The following is a 23,141-nucleotide window of genomic DNA, read 5'->3' as shown; positions in this document are numbered from 1 at the left end:
GAGAAAAGACAGCCTCTTCTATAAATGGTGCTGGAAAAAATGGACAGCTACATGTAAAAGAATGAAATTAGAACACTTCCTGACACCATACACAAAAATAAACAAAGTAAATTAAAGACTTAAATGTTAGGCCAGGAACTAGAAAGCTCTTACAGGGAAAGGTAGGCAATACACTCTTTGACATATATCACAGCAAGATCCTCTTTGACCCACCTTCCAGAGTAATGGAAATAAAATAAATAAATAAATAATGGGACTTAAAAGCTTTTGCAGAGCAGAGGAAATAATTTATTATATTAATTAAGAACAGCATTTAAGAAGGTATATTTGCCCAGGTGTATTAGACCAAATACATGTAAATGAGAGCATCTGTGACTTTTGACAATGATCCTAACATTCTGTACAATGTGAGGGAATGTACATGATAGACCATAGAAACGGTGCCATATTTTAATACTGAAGGAGATAATTGAAATTTAAGTCAGATTTTTGTGATCACAAGGGAAAAACAACATCACAATATTTTTTTTTATATTACAGGGTAGTTTTGCAATTAGATAGCTATTTATTTTTAAATAAAGACCTTCCTAGAAGATAATTATTTTTAGTAGGTAGAGTTCTTTTTACATTGAAAATATTTAAAATATAATGGCTTTATTATAAATAAAGATAACTTGGATAGATATTACCTTTATAAGTTCATGATTTTTAAAAATTATGTTTCTGTTTTAAATTTAAAAAAATTTTTATTGAAATATAATCGATATACAATGTTGTGCCTATCTCTGCTGCACAACAAAGTTGTTTTATTTCTTTAAAAACCTTAGAAGAGATGGTACTTTCATCATTAATCATTTATATTTTAACAAAGCATTTATCTTTTTAACATTGATGCTAGAAAAATTGTTGGAGAAAATAAAAATAATGAATATGACTGATTTATCCAAGTTATCAACCTTTGTTAGCTTTAAAAAAATTAACATAAAACTTGTATTTAGCACTTAATTCTGACATTGAATCACTGGTTCATTCAGTTCAGTTCAGTTCAGTCGCTCAGTCATGTCCAACTCTTTGCGAACCCATGAATCGCAGCACACGAGGCCTCCCTGTCCATCACCAACTCCCGGAGTTTACTCAAACTCATATCCATCAAGTCGGTGATGCCATCCTGCCATCTCATCCTCTGTCGTCCCCTTCTCCTGTCCCCAATCCCTCCCAGCATCAAAGTCTTTTCCAGTGAGTCAACTCTTCACAGGAGGTGGCCAAAGTACTGAGGTTTCAGCTTTAGCATCATTCTTTCCAAAGAAATCCTAGGGTTGATCTCCTTCAGAATGGACTGGTTGGATCTCCTTTTAGTCCAAGGGACTCTCAAGTGTCTTCTCCAACACCACAGCTCAAAAGCATCAATTCTTCAACGCTCAGCTTTCTTCACAGTCCAACTCTCACATCCATACATGACTACTGGAAAAACCATTGCCTTGACTAGATGGACCTTTGTTGGCAAAGTAATGTTTCTGCTTTTCAATATGCTATCTAGGTTGGTCATAACTTTCCTTCCAAGGAGTAAGCGTCTTTTAATTTCATGGCTGCAATCACCATCTGCAGTGATTTTGGAGCCCCCCAAAATAAAGTCAGCCACTGTTTCCACTGTTTCCCCATCTATTTCCCATGAAGTGATGGGATCAGATGCCATGATCTTAGTTTTCTGAAAGTTGAGCTTTAGGCCAACTTTTTCACTCTCCTCTGTCACTTTCATCAAGAGGCTTTTTAGTTCCTCTTCACTTTCTGCTATAAGGTTGGTGTCATCTGCATATCTGAGGTCATTGATATTTCTCCCGGCAATCTTGATTCCAGCTTGTGTTTCTTCCAGACCAGCGTTTCTCATGATGTACTCTGCATGTAAGTCAAATAAGCAGGGTGACAATATACAGCCTTAACGTACTCCTTTTCCTATTTGGAACCAGTCTGTTGTTCCATGTCCAGTTCTAACTGTTGCTTCCTGACCTGCATACAGATTTCTCAAGAGGCAGGTTAGGTGGTCTGGTATTCCCATCTCTTTCAGAATTTTCAACAGTTTATTGTGATCCACACAGTCAAAGGCTTTGGCATAGTCAATAAAGCAGAAATAGATGTTTTTCTGGAACTTTCTTGCTTTTTCCATGATCCAGTGGATGTTGGCGATTTGATCCCTGGTTCCTCTGCCTTTTCTAAAACCAGCTTGAACATCTGGAAGTTCACGGTTCACATATTGCTGAAGCCTGGCTTGGAGAATTTTGAGCTGGTTCATTAGGTTCATTAAATCATTAAGCTGGTTGTATTCTTTCATATTTTTCATTGGTCACTTTATGATTGTAATAATTACAGTGGATAATTTTTGAAATAAAGAATGAATAAGGATGTTTAAATTGTACTTTATATTAAACTAGGAGTGTTGATACTGTCAGAAAGTCAGTCCTCATTTCAAAACACAGTTTTTAGTTTTCTTCTTCTAATTCACTAATCTAAAATAATAGTATCCATTTATTCTTGGATAAAGATGAGTGCTTATATTTAATTCCTGAAATTGAATTAAAATTAGAAATAAAATTGTCCATATCACTGCTCGTCTTTCTAAGTTGTTTTTTTTCATTGCCAGCAGCTGAAATTATAGTGGTCATTTTGACCTTGAAAATGTCCTACCCTATCTGCCCATGAAAAACTGATGAAAGTTCTTTGAGTAGTATGTCTTCACTACATATAATAGAAGCTATGGAAACAATGATTTGATTTTGTATAGATAGTAGCTTTCAACACACCTGCCATTGGCATGTAATCTACCACTACGATATATCATTTCGATGGTCCTTCCAGTGTGTTCAGTCCTTTGTGATATGTAGTCCCTTGATTTAAAGTTGCTTTTCTCCATAATGTTCTTAAGGGGAACCTTGTAAATACTGAACATTACAATTATTTGTTAAACAATAAATTGGACTAATGCCATCTTTTCAAACTATGCTTAATGGTGTCTATTTTGTGTATTGTTTCTGTTCATGCTATCTACTTAAATCATAGTTAGGATTGTTAAATCTTTATATCCAATCATAATATTCTGTGTTTACTCACCCCATACTAACTGAGGACTCAACATCTGTCAGGCATTAATGTGACTGTTTTATTAAAAAGAATAGTATAGGTTACAGGTAAGTGGGGAAAGTTGAAATTATAAAAATGTATTGATGCCCTTTTGTGTTAGGAATCTACTGTATGCATCATATACCAAATTATGCTTATTATGGCTGAGATTTCTAGACTTTATTTTCTAAATCGTACAGTTTGGCTTGTTTGGGACTTACTCTGTGGTTTTCGGTAGAAATACATTTTTAGTGCCAATGCCTTTATGTTTTCTATATCCTCTTCAAGAATCATGGCTTAATCTCCCATTTTTCACATCAATGGCATGCAAATCTTCCTTACTGGGCATCTGCCGACTATCCAAATTTCAGGGCCATATTTTCAATGCTTGTTGTCAGCCTCATTTGAGTGCTTCTGAAATACCTCAGAGTTTAGAATAGAAAGGATTTTTATTCATAATGAAATCTGATCTTCCTTATAAAGGTGATTAAAACCTTGGATTATGAGTTCAGAATTCTAAGATCTAAATCCCAGGGAAAGTTAAGTCAATTTTAATAATACTAGTGTGGATCTATCTCAGAGGTTCTAAAGATTTATTGAGATAGTGCATGTGAAAGCTGAATATAATGCCTGACACATTGAAAGCAGGTGATATATCTTTGGTATCATCATCATCATCATTGACTTGTTAATAATATCACCATATATCTAACTGTATCTAGATACTGAAGTTATCTTTCATATTTTACTCTCTTCATCTCCATTTGTACCCAAATGATACCACATTGTAAGAAATTTATTTCCAAAAATATCAGACGTATTTTCTATTCTTCATCATCTCTATCTTTTATTCCAGTCAAAGTATAAAAGTATGTGCATATACGCTGTATCTATTATCTCTCTCTTCTGCTATAAGCTGGTTAAGAACAAAGATCATAGTGTATTATTTTTGAAATCCACATTGAAGTTTACCACATGTGAATATAAAAATTGGTCTGGGTTTGCAACTCTCAACTCAAGAACTGACAGAGCTAGTCCTACTTTGTTAAATGCTGAGGATACAATGACTAGCAAAAGAGACATAAGCCTGATCATGTGTCACTTGCCTTAAGAGAAGAAATGTTGGCTTTTTTTCTTTAATAGCAATGGGAAACAATGGAAGTCCTCCAAGTAGGGGTGTGACAATAAAATATTTGTAATTAAAAGTAATGATGGTCCCTGAATCTAATTACAGCAGCATATAGAGAAACAGAGTAGAAATAAATTACCCAGGTGAAATAAACAGGACATGAAAAAAAATTGGACATCGGTAGTATCCAGTGACAGAGAAGGCAATGGCAACCCACTCCAGCACTCTTTCCTGGCAAATCCCATGGACAGAGGAGCCTGGTAGGCTGCAGTCCATGGGGTCGCTTAGAGTTGGACATGGCTGAGCGACTTCACTTTCACTTTTCACTTTCATGCATTGGGGAAGGAAATGGCAACCTACTCTAGTGTTCTTGGCTGGAGAATTCCAGGGACAGTGGAGCCTGGTGGGCTGCCATCTATGGGGTCACACAGAGTCGGACACAACTGATGTGACTTAGCAGCAGCAGCATCCAATGAAAGAGAGGGAGACAAAGATGATTCCTAGGTTTCCAGCTTATACAACTAGTTGGTCATGTCATTCTTTGAGGTTAACTAGGTTTGGGGAGAAGATAATTTAACTTAGATCCATGCATATGAGAAATATCAAAATTCCCATAAGCCTGCTATACTACTTGTAATGGTTTATGCTTTGTGGAAAATTCAGTAGCATTTTGGCTCAAATAAGATTTTTAGTTTCAACATGTATGGTCAGCAGAAGCAGGATAGAGATGATAGAGAGAAGGGAATTGGATGAAGGCAGTCAAGAGGCACAAACTTCCAATTATAAGATAAATACTAGGAATGAATGTAAATATGATAAATATAATTAACAATGGTATTATATTTGGAAGCTGTTAGGAGAATAAATCATGTAAGACCTTTCATCATAGGAATCTTTTTATTTCTATTTCCTTAATTTTGTAAAGATATGAGATGATGGATGTCCACTAAATTTATCATGATAATCATTTTATGACATTTATGATAATCATTTTATGACATGATATTTTATGATGTATGACAAGTCATTATGATATATGTGTTAAACTTTTACAATACTGTATGTCAATTATATCCCAACAAAACAGAAGAAAAGAAAGTAAAATTGAAAATATTATATGAAAGACTAAGGGTTAATACTGTTTTCAACTTACCATGAGCAACACTTACACATGAACATAAAATTGTTAGTATTATATACCATGGCATTGAGCACTCTACTAACATTATAGAAAGCAGATTAACTTGAAATTTTATTTGATATAATTATAAATCTATAGGAAAATTACAATATCTTTAGAGAGGAGAATTTCTAGTTCATTTGTTTGCTTAATGGAAAAACAATTTGATGAGTTAAAATGGGAAAAGGTAGCAATTCACTGACATTGACAATGAGAAAGGTTAAAAGATACAGTTAAATTAGTATGGATACATTATACCGAATTGCTTTACATTATACCAGATGCATTATTTTTAGACTGGAAAGCTTAAATATGTTCCTAATAATGTTATTTCTACACTGTCTGTTATAGGATTACTAGTTTAACTATGGAAATTAACCAATCTGTTGCAATATCTTAATTTCCACTAAATAGACACATTTAACTCTTGCTTACAGTCATCCACATCAGCAAGACACCCAAATATTTAGGCAATACAATTAATCTGGATACTATTTCTTTCCTCATACTGAGTTCAGTGTAACTATTTACCATCCTGAGTTTGTATTTGTTTGTTTTGCAGGATCTGTTTTACCTGGTTAACACTTAGAACATGGTGCTAATAAGTCCAAAGAAAACAACCGGATCAAAAAGCAAAGTGTTTTCTGATATAATTATCTGTCTTCTCCACATAAAGTATTTAAACTTTTATCTTTATAGTAATAGTGTTCTTTCTCTTAAATTTCATCAAAACTTTCTGAAATGGTATAAAAGAAGGGAAAACTCATAAAGTACTGTATTCTTTATATAATAACACATTCTAGTAACTTTCATGAGTACAAAATTGAGGTTATTTAAAATGGAAACTATTGTCTATTTTAAGTTAACTAATGCTGTTTCAGTTTTACATGATTCCGTCAAGATTCTCAGTGTAATTATTTTTAAATAATGTCTGCCTGTTCTTTAAGACTTCATTTATATATCCCATCTGACATTAATGACTTGAACTTCAGCTTTGGTTTCATAATTTGTTTCTTATTATTGCAAGTTCAACTGTCATTAGCCATGGTAAATGATATTCAAGCAAAATGAAAAAAAAAAATAAACCGTTCTGATTTCCAGTTTTCTGCGTGCCACTTTGTGCAGAACATTAACTTTTGCTACTTTTGACAGCATTGTGGATTATGCAAGGCAAAAAGGATCTTAACTAGATGAAAGGTAGTTTATATCATAGTTCTGATGAGTCTAAGAACACTGGTAGCAACTAAGAGCACCAGTATTATATTACCACCATTGCATGTAAAATAAAATGTTTCAAAACAGCTCTGCATTCAAAATAAAGTAAAAGGTAAAATAGAAAGCTACTTGTATGGCAAGAGTTTTAAACTTCTAGTTCACAAATATGTAACACTCAGAGTTAGGTTCGCTTAATGACAGATAACTAAAGAAAATGTCTAGTTATTTCTGGAAAAGAACATATTTTCCTAAATAACTCATATTTATTGACAGTGGGATAGTTAGAATTCATGAAAATATTATTCTTTCTCTCTAGGAAAAAAATCGCACTTTCAAATCAAACAGGCTATATGTGCAAATATAAATTTTAGACTCTGGAAATGGCCTACTCTGTGGGCATTATTGTGCAATATCAATTAGGAGGTGTTTGTGCTGTTTTCTTTGCTAAACCACTATACTTAAACTGGAAAGTTTAAAATTGTGCCCCAATTAATTGTATCCTTTACAGATTGCCTCTTCCTCATTTTAAAATAAAGCAATTTGATTAAGTTGAACCAAAAACCAGATGATTTAAGTGTTTCTACTTTCTAAAATATGTCACTTAGCTCAGATCATTATCCAGAAAAACGATTTAAAATATTACATTACAATAATTCGTGACAGAACTGTGTCTCTTATTTATGCAAAATACTTGTATGCTGACAGGTCATATAACACTTTTTATTACAGTGAAGTTTATCCTCTAAAAGATAAGTTGTTTATTCTCACCTACTTCTGAAGTATCAGCTAAACATCTGTAGCAACTGAGACTAGTATTTACTTTTCCTTGGTAGTCTTGATTCTGTTTTTAAGATGGCGATGACATCCTTCTAAGTGGTCTCCAATGGTATGGAGTAAATGCCTGCTCTAGCCATCATTTTCATTGTAAACGAATCTTGACAAAGTCAGGTTCCCGTCACAGTCTATCAGCATCACTCACTAAGCTGTGGTGTGACCGTTAGTCCCTTTGAGACTTGCCTCGTTTATCAGGGTCAGCCTGTGGGAAAATCTGAACAAAAAGTTACATGTCAACTAGGTATAAAAGAAAATAGCATTTAAATATACTTTTACTCTTTTAATGCCTAATAGTTTCAAAGACATTTCATTTTTACAGATCACTTTAACTTTGTGCATGATTATTTTATATGTGCTCATGTGCATTTAAAAATATGGTGACCTTCTCTTTTGGAACCTCTTTCTTATTAGATATGTTTAGGATTCAATAATAAATATAATTATTTCAGGTAGGATTTTAGTTACTACCCCTGATATATATACCCAAAATTTTCTTTTCTTTTTTTTTTCTTAAAGAGAAACAGTAATAACATCCTCCAAAATATTTTTCCTTTCTTATCTAAAAGTTGTGTTCTAAAACATGATCTTTATTTCATTAATGATTATCCCCACATTTAATCATTCTTTATTTTTCTTTGAATTTCTGTCTTAGTTGGTAATTTAAAGTTTCAGTTGGTTTGTGAAGTAGCATTTCAAAAATTGAGCATTCATATTTCTTTCATTTCAGTTTTTCTAATGCGCTAGTTACTAAAATTCTACTTAGAATACAGTCAAGTTTGTGGTTAGTTCTATTGAATAATCTAAATAACAATATATTAAATAGGAGTTTTTCTATGGTTACACACGAGACAAAAGGACTGAATACACCTCAATTTTTAAAAAGTAAAAATCGATCAGTACTTCTTAATAGCAGCTGAACCGAAGTTGCTACCTTAACAATCACTCCAGACTCCACAGATTTCCTCCTCTTCCATTTATAGGAGAGGACGACCACCATGGGAGAGGGTGTTTAGAAAACAAAACAAAACAAAACTTGTAGTGAAAAGGCAGAACCTAATGGAGGCCACTGTGACTTAGTGATTCCTATTGGAGGGTCCTTTCTCACCACCAAGTGCTGAGAGAGGAGAGAGAATTACTCAAGGATTACAGATACCTCCACCTCATTTCATAGCTGAATGTCTGCTGTGGCTGAACAGTTTTCTGTACATGGTTGAGCAGGGGAAGAGAAGATTGAGGAGAGGTGGCAGAATAGAGAGAGTTGACATCATCAGAACTAAAGGATACACATCAAGAGAAGAGCCTTAGTATCAAAAGACCATGAAAATAGAAAGCCCAGAGATAAATCCATGCACCTATAGACACCTTGTTTTTTACAAAGGAGGCAAGAATATACAATGGAGAAAAGACAATCTCTTTAACAAGTGGTACTGGGAAAACTGGTCAACCACTTGTAAAAGAATGAAACTAGAACACTTTCTAACACCATACACAAAAAATAAACTCAAAATGGATTAAAAATCTAAATGTAAGACCAGAAAGTATAAAACTCCTACAGTAAAGCATAGGCAAAACAGTCTCTGACATAAATCACAGCTGGATCCTCTATGACCCACCTCCCAGAGTAATGGAAATAAAAGCAAAAATAAACAAATGAGACCTAATGACACCTAAAAGCTTTTGCACAATGAAGGAAACTATAAGCAAGGTGAAAAGACAGTCTTCAGAATGGGAGAAAATAATAGCAAATGAAGCAACTGACAAAGAATCTCAAAAATATACAAGCGGCTTATGCAGCTCAATTCCAGAAAAACAGATGACCCAGTCAAAAAATGGACCAAAGAACTAAACAGATATTTCTCCAAAGAAGACATACAGATGGCTAACAAACACATGAAAAGATGATCAACATCACTCATTATCAGAGAAATGCAAATCAAAACCACAATGAGGTACCATCAAACACTGGTCAGAATGGCTGCTATCAAAAAGTCTACAAACAATAAATGCTGGAGAGGGTGTGGATAAAAAGGAACACTATTACACTGTTGGTGGGAATGCAAACTATTACAGCCACTATGGAGAACAGTGTGGAGATTCCTTAAAAATCTGGAAATAGAACTGCCTTATGACCCAGCAATCCCACTGATGGGCATACATGCCAAGGAAACCAGAAATGAAAGAGACACATGTACCCTAATGTTCCTCACAGTACTGTTTACAATAGCTAGGACATGGAAGCAATCTAGATGTCCATCAGCAGATGAATGGATAAGAAAGCTATGGTACATATACACAATGGAATATTACCCAGCCATTAAAAAGAATGCATTTGAATCAGTTCTAATGAGGTGGATGAAACTAGATCCTATTATACAGAGTGAAGTAAGTCAGAAAGAGAAACACCAATACAGTATATTAACACATATATATGGAATTTAAAAAGATAATAACAATGATCCTATATGCGAGACAGCAAAAGAGACACAGATGTAAAGAACAGACTTTTGGACTCTGTGGGAGAAGGTGAGGGTGGGATGATTTGAGAGAATAGCATTGAAACATATATAACCCAGGTCTCCTGCATTGCAGGTAGACGCTTTAACCTCTGAGCCACCAGGGAAGCCAACATGTATATTACCATATGTGAAATAGATCGCCAGTCCAAGTTTGATGCATGAGACGGGGTGTTCAGGGCTGGTGCACTGGGATAACCCTGAGGGATGGGATGGGGAGGGAGTTGGGAAGGGGGGTCAGGATGGGGAACACATGTACACCTATGGCTGATTCATATCAAAGTATGGCAAAAACCACTATAATAGTGTAAAGTAATTAGCCTCCAATTAAAATAAATTAATTAATTTTAAAAATACCATGATGTTTAGGGAGCTGGCTGCTTCTGCTAAGTAGCTTCAGTTGTGTCAGACTCTGTGTGACCCCATAGACAGCAGCCCACCAGGCTCCACCGCCCCTGGGATTCTCAAGGCAAGAACACTGGAGTGGGTTGCTATTTCCTTCTCCAGTGTATGAAAGTGAAAAGTCAAAGTGAAGTCGCTCAGCCGTGTCCAACTCTTTGGGACCCCATGGACTGCAGCCTACAAGGCTCCTCTGTCCATGGGATTTTCCAGGCAAGAGTACTGGAATGGGTTGCCAATCCCTTCTCCTTAGGGAGCTTGCTGCTGCTACTGCTAAGTCGCTTCAGTCGTGTCCGACTTCGCAACCCCATAGACGGCAGCCCACTAGGCTCCCCTGTCCCTGGGATTATCCAGGCAAGAACACTGGAGTGGGTTGCCATTTCCTAGAAGAGCATAAAGCTGAAGGAAATTTTCATTGTCAGGGACCTATGCAATTAGGAGGTCTCGCTAGATGACCCCAACAAATGATCAGACATTACGTCTCAGGGGATACTCCGGATATAGGCAGCTGCCACGTTGTAGATGTCAGTGACCAATAAGCACAGCACAGTGTGGGCAGAAGTTGAGCAGGGGCCAGTTGGATGGGAGAAGACACCTTCCTTTTCTTACCAGGAGAAGGGAGAAGAATGGATGACAAGCTGTCCAAGCCCCTCTGATTTCCAACTACCTAGGTTCTGGGGCTAGCAGGTGGTGATGGAAAGGAAGATGCAGAGAGTAGTGTAAAATAGAATGAATTTTTGTATGCTCAAAATCTGCTCAAGGTTATTAAGGAGTAGAAGAGGGAGTCTTGACAGAGCATATTTGAAGGCCATAGTTGGAATGAAATGTTTATATTTGCTATCCATCATTTTTCTTTGGTAATCTGGTTATCTTTAGAGTAGAGATAGCTTCAAAATTTATGGGTTTCTTCCCAAAGTAGTCTATTTCTCTGTATACCAGATCCATCATAAAATATATATCATATAATACCTTAAAAACATAAAATGGAGGCATAGAAATAAAGCATATGAGTTACAAAAAGACTAAGATAGTCCATCCAACTATTTACGTTTTCAGAAAATATAACTATGTCTTAAAGTTGGGATGGAGATATATGCAGGAAATCTCCCATACATGTTCCTTATGAACTTGAATTTCAGTAACACTGAACTGCAAAATCAGAGTTCCCACATGGCTCAGTGGTAAAGAATCTGCTTGTCAATGCAGGAGATGCGGGTTCAATTCCTTGGTAGGGAAGATCTCCTGGAGAAGATGAAATGGCAACACACTCTAATATTCTTGCCTGGAGAATTTCCATGGACGGAGGAGTCTGGTGAGGCTACAGTTCATGGAGTCACAAAAAGGACACAATTTAGTGACTAAACAACAACCTTAAAATCATCTTATTTATCCTTAAGAAATACACAGCTTTTACAGGAAAGGAAAGCTAAACACAATCACTTTTTGTATATAAGTTCCATATATTTGCATATATGTAATCATAGATATATTCTTACTATCAATATAATTAAGCAGAGTAAATAGTTTCAGATTATATAAATACACAATATATAGCTTTTAGCTAGAGACAAAATTGGTAATCAGGTGTTAATTTCAATTTTTCCTCTTGCATTTATATGCCCACTTAATCTGGTTGTGGTAAAATGGTACATTTGCTAATTTTTTATCCATCAAACCACACCAAATCATACACATTAGGAGCTGATCTGCCTGATGCTTGTAGTTACAGTACTTAATTTCATCATATAATAGCTGCCTGTGTGTTCTGCTGTCAGTCAGAGCACAGATTTATTTCCACCTGTGTAAGCAGGTGTCTAGCCTGAGATGCTCCCAGTGCTTCTCCACAATCTCTGTTTAGGATTAGGTATGGGAGATTGTCTCTCGCTTTAATTCTTGCCCCCACAACACATTAAAATATCCATATGAGGTCTAAATAATCAAACAGAAGATGTGCTGAGCCTTTTCACAAACTCATGACCATTTTTCTTGGTTTGGAATAATTTTATACATTTATCAAATGTCTGAGTTTCTGCACACTTGCCTCCACTCCATATTATAGAGTATATGTTTTTGAGGATGCTAGGACTAGGTCAAGGTTTATTTGTATTCCAGTGTAAAATCAAAGAAATGGTGGGATTGCACTAGACTGGAAGAGGAGAGAAGAATCAGTTCTTTTCTTTTTCTCTCCAACTCACCTTACCACATGCTGGGCTTCCTTTGTGGCTCAGGTTGTAAAGAATCCACCCGCAATGTGGGAGACCTGGGTTTGATTCCTGGGTTGGAAAGATCCGATGGAGAAGGGAAAGGCTACCCCTCCAGTATTCTGGCCTGGAGAATTCCATGGGCTGTATAGTCCAGGAGGTCACAAAGAGTCTGACACGATTGAGTGACTTTCACTTTCACCACTTTAGGACTTTCCTTATATAGGAAATCTGCTGTCTCCTGTAAGTTTTCATTCAGACTTAATAATAAACTTTAATCTCAAAGATATACATGCATATGCATGTTTGTGTGTAGGCTCATATGTAGATACTGGCTTAAATATATTGATTTAAAGCAAAACAGTTGAAAATTATACCTTTAATAAATATGGGCATGTCTTGTTCTGTGGCCTATTTTCAATTCTTATTTATTCATGCTAATAGAGGAGCAAGATGTTATAAATTATGCAAAAATCACTTACAGCTGACTTGGTTATATATTGTATATTTTTCATCAGACTTAGTTTCTTAATTGTTTGCTCTATTTATTACCCAAATGAGTTAACATCATGAGTATTTAACAAATGATGATTGGCGGAGATGGCTAGGAGCATTTTATGTAGTAAGAAAATCCAATCAATGGAAAATTCGAACATGGATGACTGATATTTACCCTTACCCAAGGACTGATATCCCATGATCCAAAAGAGATGTGGAAATAAGTAGTATTTTGTCTATAATATCTTACCAGGATGATTTAATCAGAATTTTAACTGTATATTTTATACCTTGATAATGTGAAAAAATAAGTGCTTCTTTACTAATTTGAGAGGGAAACTGAAGTATATTTGGAAAATGTCTTTTTTTCCCATTTATTAACTAGTAATTAAGATGTAAATAAAAGAATTTGGCTCTACTGAACAGAGAAACAAAAGTAGGTAATAGGTATAAGCAGAACTCAAATTCAGTCCAAAATAATGAATGTGAAAATTTTACCTCAAAAATGCGATCTAATGTGCAAATGCAATCCTTGGGTATTTTAAATGAAATAGAAAAAATAATTCATTATATATAAATTTCCAATGCAATTTTCATATTCAAATAACATTTATTCCAGTGTATTATTTCTATATCCAAATAGTTGGTGTTTATATTTTAACTCTTATTTTAACTGATAACATAAAAAGTAAGTAAATAATGAAGACTTTTGTACATACTTTGATAATGGCAATATTAAAAGAAAATGTTTCAAATGTTTTATCACTGAATATTTTATTGACATAATATGTTCAAAATTTATATACTTATAAATTCTCCATGTTTGACTAGGACCTTGTTATAAAGTATCAGAAAAGTCATGAGTAGAGAAATAAGCTATATAAATTTGTGAAAATAGAAGTGAACTTTTATATCATAATGTAGTAGCAAGCTGGAGAAATTTCTCTTATGTGAGTCATTTTTGTATGAAGCTATAAACTTCCCTTTTCTTTCTTTTTTAAGCCAAAAACTGTAATGGTTTCTTGTAAAATAATATAGATAAGAAAGATATTCATTTTAATTGATTCTTTTCATTGTTTAATAAAATTTCTTTGTTTGATTGCTGAAGAATTTGAATTGAGTTTTCATTACCCACTTCTGAACAATTTACTCTAAGATCCAGACAGTATTAAGCTAATGAATTTGAATTTATATTGAACCTTAACTGTCTTCATGAAGTAAATGGAAAAAAAATCATGGCAATAACTAAGTATTTATGTCGTAGAGATTTTACAATGAGGCTTTAAATAGTGCTAAAGTGTTTAAGTTGGAGTTTTACCAATTTTGCTGTTTCTAAGCATATTATATGAAAAGATGGTTTCTTTTCCTTTATAAGAAATGGAAACTCATAAACCAACAGGGATGTTACAGAAAATTTCTTTCAAGTGGGTAGTTTGTACATTCCGTAGATTCACTTAAGCAATAAATGTTAAAATAATTTAATCTGAGAACATGCCTACATTAAAATGATATATAAAAATCTTTCAAGGAGTATCCTATTAAGTGTTTCAACATTCTCTTGATCCAAAACATTGTCACAATTTTAAAATGCATGCCCTCAGATGCACTGTTCTGACTTCGGCATTGGTATTGCCACAATTATAAACTTGTTTCTCTGTAATTGAAAACATTGAAAATTGATACGCATACATTTAATTTATTGCTTCGATATTATCTTTTGTAAAGTGATCTTCGGGTTCTCTGTATTCTATCTAATCAAATTGGGCATTTAATAATTCCATGTTTAGCATTTGCCATGGAATTAAGTTAGGAAAGTTAACTCTGGAAGAGTGACTAGGATTCCATTAAGCAAGGATAACTTTGCATTCTATAACTATCACTGTGATTCAGGCCCAAGAGGTAATGAATTCTTGAGGTACATGATAGAGTCAATTTTATATTAAATTGGTTAGTCAAACAGTATTAAACCCCACAAATAGGCTACCTATTGTAGAAATGTCATTTTTCAAAAACTATGTTCAAGAAATAGAAAAACAAAAGGAAAACATGGTTTAGGGGAAACTTATCTACTTGAGCTTATTTCCCAAGAAATTACTTAGCCACTTTCCAAATGTGATATGTTTTTTAAAACATCATTTCAAATTAGTTATTAGAAGATTTGGAATAATACTGTAGACAAATAATTTATATTCATTCCCCACAGGCAGCAGTGATGGTTCTTGGGATAAAGAAACACTGTACTCTTCCCCACCTCAGGGATCTAAGGCTTCTGTTACCCACCCCCGCATACCTGGAGTGCATAGCCTTCCAGTTAGTCATCCTCTCCACCATCTTCAGCAGAGCCACCTTCTGCCAAATGGTACGATGGCATTTTTTAGCACTAAAAATAATAGCTGTAAAGGAAAAAAAAAGTAATAATCAGATAGTAAAATATAGGTCATAGTTGAAATGTATATTACATTTAGATAGTTAATTATGATAAAGAAAACCATAGTATTTAAAACAAGAATTAGATTGATCAGAATAATGGAGCAAAAAATTGACTGTTTTTATTAAACACCAAAGAAGAGTGGTGAGTGATAAAACATGGCACCAAACTGGTTAGTTTTTACTTTAATTTCCCTGAGTGATATATGGGCATTGTTGCATTCAAGAGGACAAATATTTTTCCTTTGATTGTCATTATTAGAGCATTTTAAAATGCTTCAATTTTCAATGATTATGTTCTTAACCATTTTAATTAGCGAGATATACTGTTTCATCATTCTATTTGAATAGAGAAATGATGATGCATGTGTATTTTTTACAGGACTGGAGCTTCCTTTTATGATGATGCCCCACCCTCTAATTCCTGTCAGCCTACCTCCAGCATCTGTCACCATGGCAATGAGCCAGATGAACCATCTTAGCACCATTGCAAATATGGCGGCAGCAGCACAAGTTCAGAGTCCCCCATCCAGAGTTGAGACATCTGTTATTAAGGTAATTGTTTAATTATACGACTGATTTGCCAAAGCCAAGATCATCTTAAGTCACCATCACTCAATCCATTTTTCTTATTCCACAAGTAGTTCTAACTTTAAAAAGCTAAGTGATATAGTAAATAAGAAAAGTCACCTATAGCAATTAGAACCATGGGCAGGCTAGGTTAACTTAAAGTTCTCTATTATATCTACTAAGAGGGAGATGAACATAGAGTATTAAATGATATATTTCAAATTTTGTGTATGTGCTTATAAGTATGGTTGTGTTTGTGTTCATGGGTATGTGTGCATATTTGTGTTTTGTTATGAGCGTTGAGGTATGGAAATTAGTATCTGATTTGTTTTCAAAAGACCACAAGGGTTAAATTATGTTTCTGCCACTTAACTAGCTCTGTCATCTTGATTTAACTCAATCTTTCTGATTGTTTCTATACCTAAATATGAATAATATAGTGTGGATATAAAAAACTAAATGAAATAATAAAATTGGAAGGTTTTTGTAGATTAAAAAATAAACAGGAAGTGGAAGATAACATTATTGTTATACAAACATCACATATGTATATATGTACACAATTCTCTGACTGTCTCTGTATATGTGTGTGGGAGGTATGTTTACATTTTTAAATGTGTGTGTAACTGTATATACTTTTTCATTCATATTACTTTATAATGTATTTTTAAATCAAAGTACTTTAAATGCATTGACAGAATAGACTATCAATTTTTAAACTAAGTAAAAGACACCTCACACTGCATTATCCATATTTGACATAATTATTATCCTGTTTTTCTGAATAGAAAACATGTGAGTTTAGGGGAGTCTCTGGAGCATGTTTTACATAAATGGCCTTGTTACAATTTTTATTCATTGCTTGTGGGAATGCAGAATTTAATGCCCATTTTAGTATACAGTTTGGTGGTTTCTAATGAAACTAAAGATGCTCTTACCATGCAATCATATGATTTTTACCCAAAGGAGTTTAACATTAATGTATACACAAAAATTTGCACATGGACATTTATAGAATTAGTTTTCATAATTGCCAAAACTTGGAAGCAACCAAAATGCCCTTCAGTAGTTGACTGGATTAAAAAAAAAATGTGTATGTCCATCTGCTATGACTATGTTTTTTACCATTTGTGACAACATGAATGACCCTGGAGGGTATTATATGTAGTGAAATAAGGCAGACAGAGAGAGGCAAATACTGTGTTGGTTTACTTTTATTTAGAGTCTTAAAAAATGAAACAAATGAACAAACACAACAGAAATAGATTCACAGATAACAGAAATCAAACTAGCAGTTACCCGAGGGAAAAGGGTTAGGCAAGGAGCAGCTAGGTGAAGGGGGTTAGAGGTACCAAACTATTAGGTACGAATAAACATGCAACAAACATATGGTATACAACACAGAAATAACATATTTTATAATAATTTTATATGGAAAATAATATAAAAAAATATCAAGTTGCTATGATATATACCTGAAAAAATACAATATTATAAGTCAACTATGTTTCCAAAAACTAAATTAACATTTATTAAATGGGTAAGCCATGGTTCAGTGAGAGATCATATGAAAAACTGAAATAGAGAAGTTTATTAATCATAGGACCTGGAGGAAGTATTGATACTTGGCATGCCTCCAGAGACCAGACAGGGAGGTTAAGATGGAGTACAGACAGAGAGGGCAAGGCAGGACCTGAGGCAAATGCCTTGTTAGGATCCATGGATGAGTACTTTGGGGCTTCCAAGCTAAGGCTGGATTGGTCGATTCAAACCAAAGAGTAGGGTTTTGGTAAGCCTCCCAGGGATCTTATCTAAGAAGACTGTTGATCACAAGGGCTGTTGAGGAAATTATGTCAGGAACTTACATTGTTCATTATTCTGGCATGCACTAGCATAAAGGGGCTAGTGTAAATTTAAGGTCCCTGCAGTCCACTTGGTCAAAAAAAAATGGATGCTGAGGCAGTAATACTAAGGAGTAGCTTAGCCGAATTCTCACTACCATACAAAGGAATATTATTAAGAGCTAAAAAGAAATGAGATATCAAGCCATGAAAAGAAACTTAAGCGCATACTGCTAAGTTAAAGAAGATAGTTTGAAAAGGTTTCGCACTATATGGTTTCAAGTGTAGGACACGCTGGAAAAGTCAAAACTGTGGTGATCCTAAAAAGAGCAGTTCACAACTGTCCAGGCCATAGAGGGAACCAGTACATGACATGTTAGGAACCTGGCCACACAGCAGGAGGTGAGTGGGGGCAAGCTAACAAGGCTTCATCTGTATTTACAGTCACTCCCCATCATTCACGTTATTGCCTGAATTCAGGAATACAAACTGGGGCTCCCAATTATTCTGCATTATAGAGAGCTGTATATTTACTTCATTACATATCACAATGTAATAATAATAAACATAAAGTACAGAATGAATGTAATGTGCTTGAATCATCCCCAAATTATCTCCAACCCCATCCGTGGAAAAATTGTCTTCCACAGAACTGGTCCTTCGTGCTAAAATGTTGAAGATCACTGCTAAAAATATCAGTGGTGGCTAGTGGGTGGGAGCAGGGGAAGAATAGAGAATGGAGAGTTTTTACGGCTATGGAAATACCCTGTATGATACTGTGATGGTTTTAAGGTATTATGCATTTTAGAAAGGTCTAGTTATTACTTATGTAAAAAGTTGAGTAATAGGCAAATAGGATTTTTTTTTTTAAACATAATAGTGGCTCTGCAAACAAAGAGGAATGGAATCCCTGTTTTATGTCTCCTGCATTGGCAGGTGAGTTCTTTACTACTAGCGCCACCTGGGAAGCCCCAAACAAAGATGGGCTTATGTTCCTTATGTAATTTTCAGAAGTATCCTTACCAGAGAAAAATAACAAACATCATAGGAGACCCAGATGAACTAGTAAAACATCCTTACATACTTTCTTGAGAGAATGCCAGTAAATGCTACATTGTTATTAGTCAAAGAACTGAGAAGAGAACTTTTTCAAATCCGGAGTGACTTTTAACTACTAGATAATTTGTTAATTTGTTAATCACAGTATCAATTCAACTTACAATCATTTCTGGTAATAGTTATTACTAAGAACTTAGCATTCTTATTGCCTTGCTCATTTGAAGCAGTGTTTAGAAAACTCTCATTATACATATTAATTAAAATTATTTTAGAGGAAAATTTTATTTTCCCCAAAGAAAATGTTTAACTCTTAGGTCACATCAAATAGTGTGGGGCCAAGTGGATAATTAGAATATAGCCTACAATTTGGTTGTCTGAAAAGATCCTAAATATAAAGGCCAATTAAAAGTGAAATAACGGACTTTTGGACTCAGAGGGAGAGGGAGAGGGTGGGATGATTTGGGAGAATGGGAATTCTAACATGTATACTATCACGTAAGAATTGAATCGCCAGTCCATGTCTGACGTAGGGTGCAGCATGCTTGGGGCTGGTGCATGGGGATGACCCAGAGAGATGCTGTGGGGAGGGAGGCGGGAGGGGGGGTCATGTTTGGGAACGCATGTAAGAGTTAAAGATTTTAAAATTAAAAAAATAAATAAATAAAAAATTTTTAAAAAAAGTGAAATGTTAAATACCGAAAAAGATTTAATGTATTGGGAAAAAAAGATAAAACAAGAAAAAATAGGGATCATCCCTATATGGGAATGTGCTAGTTACATTTTTTAATAGTAATGATAAAAATTAAAACTCAACCTAAATAAAAATGGCAATAAGAATTTATTGAACAGAAGAGAAACAAAAACACAGCTCTCTTAGTGTTACATATATATTTTTTAATTGTTATCCTTGCCTACTAATTACAAGAACCATAATGATTTTCTCATAATTTATTTTTGAAAATGTAGGTACTGGTTCAAGCACTAGAATAGGGTCGACAAGCTGCTGAGCTTGAGTAAATCTACCGTGCTGCCAATTTTTAAATGGACTATGAGTTAAGAATGACCTTACCTTTTTAAATGGTTGGAAAAAATCAGAAGAAGAAAACTCTTTTATAACACATGAATATCATATGGAATTCAAATTTTGGTATCCATAAATAAACTTTTTGGAACGTAGACACACACCAATTTACATAATGTCCACGACTACTTTCAAATACGGAAGCAGAGTTAAATAAAATATTTGCTAACCCTTTTTACAGAAAAAAAAAAAAAGGCCAATCCTTGAGTTTTGATTAACTGAAACTCATGTGAATCTTAGGCTGTGGTTAATTGAAGCAGCACAAATTAAACTCCCAAACACTATAGAGCAATAGGACTTGGCATTGAAAGAAAACAAGAAAAGCATCGAGGGAAAGAAAATTACATAGGTGAGGACAGTTCCAAGATGACATGGTTATTTGCTTTCAATGAAACCCTCCAACACAGAGTCTGCTAAAGTATTGAATTTAGATTTTCTCTGGTTGATTGTCTTGGACTACTGTAAATATTAGTGCAAAAACTATGAGGAGGGCGGAAAAGGACATACGATGTTTACACACTAGTTAATTCTACATTATATCCCTAATAGCTAAATGTCTGTAAGATTATATCAAATTACAACAAGTTCTGATTTGGTCTATTATGTATCAGATTGAAATCCATGTATGTTTACTGTTTAATATTCACAGAACTTGAAGACAGAGGCTTTGAATGTTCAGTTCAGTTGAGTCGCTCAGTCGTGTCCGACTCCCTGCGACCCCATGGACTGCAGCACACCAGGCCTCCCTGTCCACCACCAAATCCCAGAGCTTACTCAAACTCATGCTCATTTAGTCAGTGATGCCATCCAACCATCTCATCCTCTGTCGTCCTATTCTCCTCCTGCCTTCAATCTTTCCCAGTATCAGGGTCTTTTCCAATGAGTCAGCCCTTCGCATGAGGTGGCCAAAGAATTGGAGTTTCAGCTTCAGCATCAGTCCTTCCAGTGAACACCCAGGGCTGATCTCCTTTAGGATGGACTGGTTGGATCTCCTTGCAGTCCAAGGGACCCTCAAGAGTCTTCTCCAACACAATAGTTCAAAAGCATCAGTTCTTCAGCACTCAGCTTTCTTTATAGTGCAACTCTCACATCCCTGCATGACCACTGGAAAAACCAGAGCCTAGACTAGAGGGACCTTTGTTGGCAAAGTAATGTCTCTACTTTTTAATATGCTGTCTAGGCTGGTCATAAGTTTTCTTCAAAGGAATAAGCATCTTTTAATATTTCATGGCTGCAGTCACCATCTGCAGTGATCTTGGAGTCCAAAACTATAAAGATGCCACTGTTTCCATTGTTTCCCCATCTATTTGCTATGAAGTGATGGGACCAGATGCCATGATCTTTGTTTTCTGAATGTTGAGCTTTAAGCCAACTTTTTCACTCTCCTCTTTCACTTCCATCAAGAGGCTCTTTAATTCTTCTTCGCTTTCTGCCATAAGGGTGGTGTCATCTGCATATCTGAGGTTATTGATATTTCTCCCAGCAATCTCGATTCCAGCTTTTTCTTCCTCCAGCCCAGCGTTTCTCATGATGTACGCTGCATATAAGTTAATTAAGCAGGGTGACAATATACAGCCTTGACGTACTACTTTTCCTATTTGGAACCAGTCTGTTGTTCCATGTCCAGTTCTAACTGTTGCTTCCTGACCTGCATATAGATTTCTCAAGAGGCAGGTCAGATGGTCTGGTATTCACATCTCTTTCAGAATTTTCCACAGTTTATGGTGATCCAGACAGTCAAAAGCTTTGGCAGAAATAGATGGTTTTCTGGAACTCTCTTGCTTTTTCAATGATCCATCGGACGTTGGAAATTTGATCTCTGGTTCCTCTGCCTTTTCTAAATCAAGCTTGGACATCTGGAAGTTCACAGTTCATATACTGTTAAAGCCTGGCCTGGAGAATTTTGAGAATTACTTTACTAGCATGTGAAATGAGTGCAACTGTGCAATAGTTTGAGCATTCTTTGTCATTTCCTTTCTTTGGGATTGGAATGAAAACTGACCTTTCCCAGTCCTGTGGCCACTGCTGAGTTTCCCAGATTTGAAGTAGTTCAACTAGAATTCCATCACCTCCACTAGCTTCCTAAGGCCCCCTTGACTTCACATTCCAGGATGTCTGGCCCTAGGTGAGTGATCACACCATCGTGATTATCTGTGTCATGAAAATCTTTTTTGTACAGTTTTTCTGTGTATTCTTGCCAATTCTTAATATCTTCTGCTTCTGTTACGTCCATACCATTTCTTTCCTTTATTTATTGAGCCCGTCTTTGCCTGAAATGTTCCCTTGGTATCTTTAATTTTCTAGAAGAGAGCTCTAATTTATTGAAGGGTTCTCTAGTCTTTGAATGTTAGATGATTTATAATCCAACTTCCCCCATTTTGGAGAAATCATTCCTGCATACTATCTACCCATTTTTATATATCTATTTTGTAGAAAGCCTATTCTGTTTTCAGCAAATTTAAGAGTGATGAAGTTATTCATTAAATTAAAATTTTCATCTCAATAGATTCTACTTATATGTTGTATTTTCATAAAAAAAGTCTACAAATTGTTCTGTTTTCTAATCATTTAAATATTTAAGTTCTCTATTATTATAGTACCTATGGTATTTCCTTTTTCCAGACCAAATATTGTAATTTCTTCGGACAAATTTTCATCCAACCTCATGACTGACTTTCTTATTTTTTTAAATCAACCCCCGCCACACCACCCCTTCCTGCATAATGTTTTAGTAGTGAACCCAAGAGACCAAAACTAACATAAAATTTAGCTTGGACAATACTTTATAAATTTAGTCATAGTTCATAACTTTTTGTTAGTTGAACGTGTGACTAAGTAAATTTCATGGATTTTGATGTGAAATGCAACTAATTTAATTCTTTATCTTTTGCTTGTATTAGTAATTTGCATTTATCTGTATTAATTTTTTCCAGTCTATTGATTTAGGCTCTTTAGATGCTCTTTAATGTTAATATTCCAAACTATCATATTATCTATTTATACCACCTTTGTATCATTTCCAAATTGTAGAAGGATGTATCACTTGTATTACCTTAAATCACTGAGGAAAACAAACAGTATAA

The 23,141-nt window shown here is 34.9% G+C and overlaps 1 protein-coding gene across 3 annotated transcripts in view; it reads left to right on the top strand.

Moving 5' to 3' along the window:
• DACH1 (dachshund family transcription factor 1) overlaps positions 1–23,141 on the top strand; it is a 495,552-nt gene that overhangs the window by 303,810 nt on the left and 168,601 nt on the right. For 2 of the 3 annotated variants that reach the window (XM_069602314.1, XM_069602313.1), the window contains exons 4-5: positions 15,284–15,439; positions 15,890–16,062. In XM_069602314.1, the coding sequence (XP_069458415.1) occupies positions 15,284–15,439; positions 15,890–16,062 (329 nt within the window). The remainder of the gene's footprint in view (positions 1–15,283; positions 15,440–15,889; positions 16,063–23,141) is intronic. The other variant, XM_069602315.1, reaches the window with a different exon arrangement.

Source organism: Ovis canadensis, chromosome 10 (genome assembly GCF_042477335.2).
Source record: "Ovis canadensis isolate MfBH-ARS-UI-01 breed Bighorn chromosome 10, ARS-UI_OviCan_v2, whole genome shotgun sequence".
Taxonomy (NCBI): Eukaryota; Metazoa; Chordata; class Mammalia; order Artiodactyla; family Bovidae; genus Ovis; species Ovis canadensis.
Note: the sequence above shows the minus strand (reverse complement) of the source record. Positions and strands in the feature narration are given on the sequence as shown.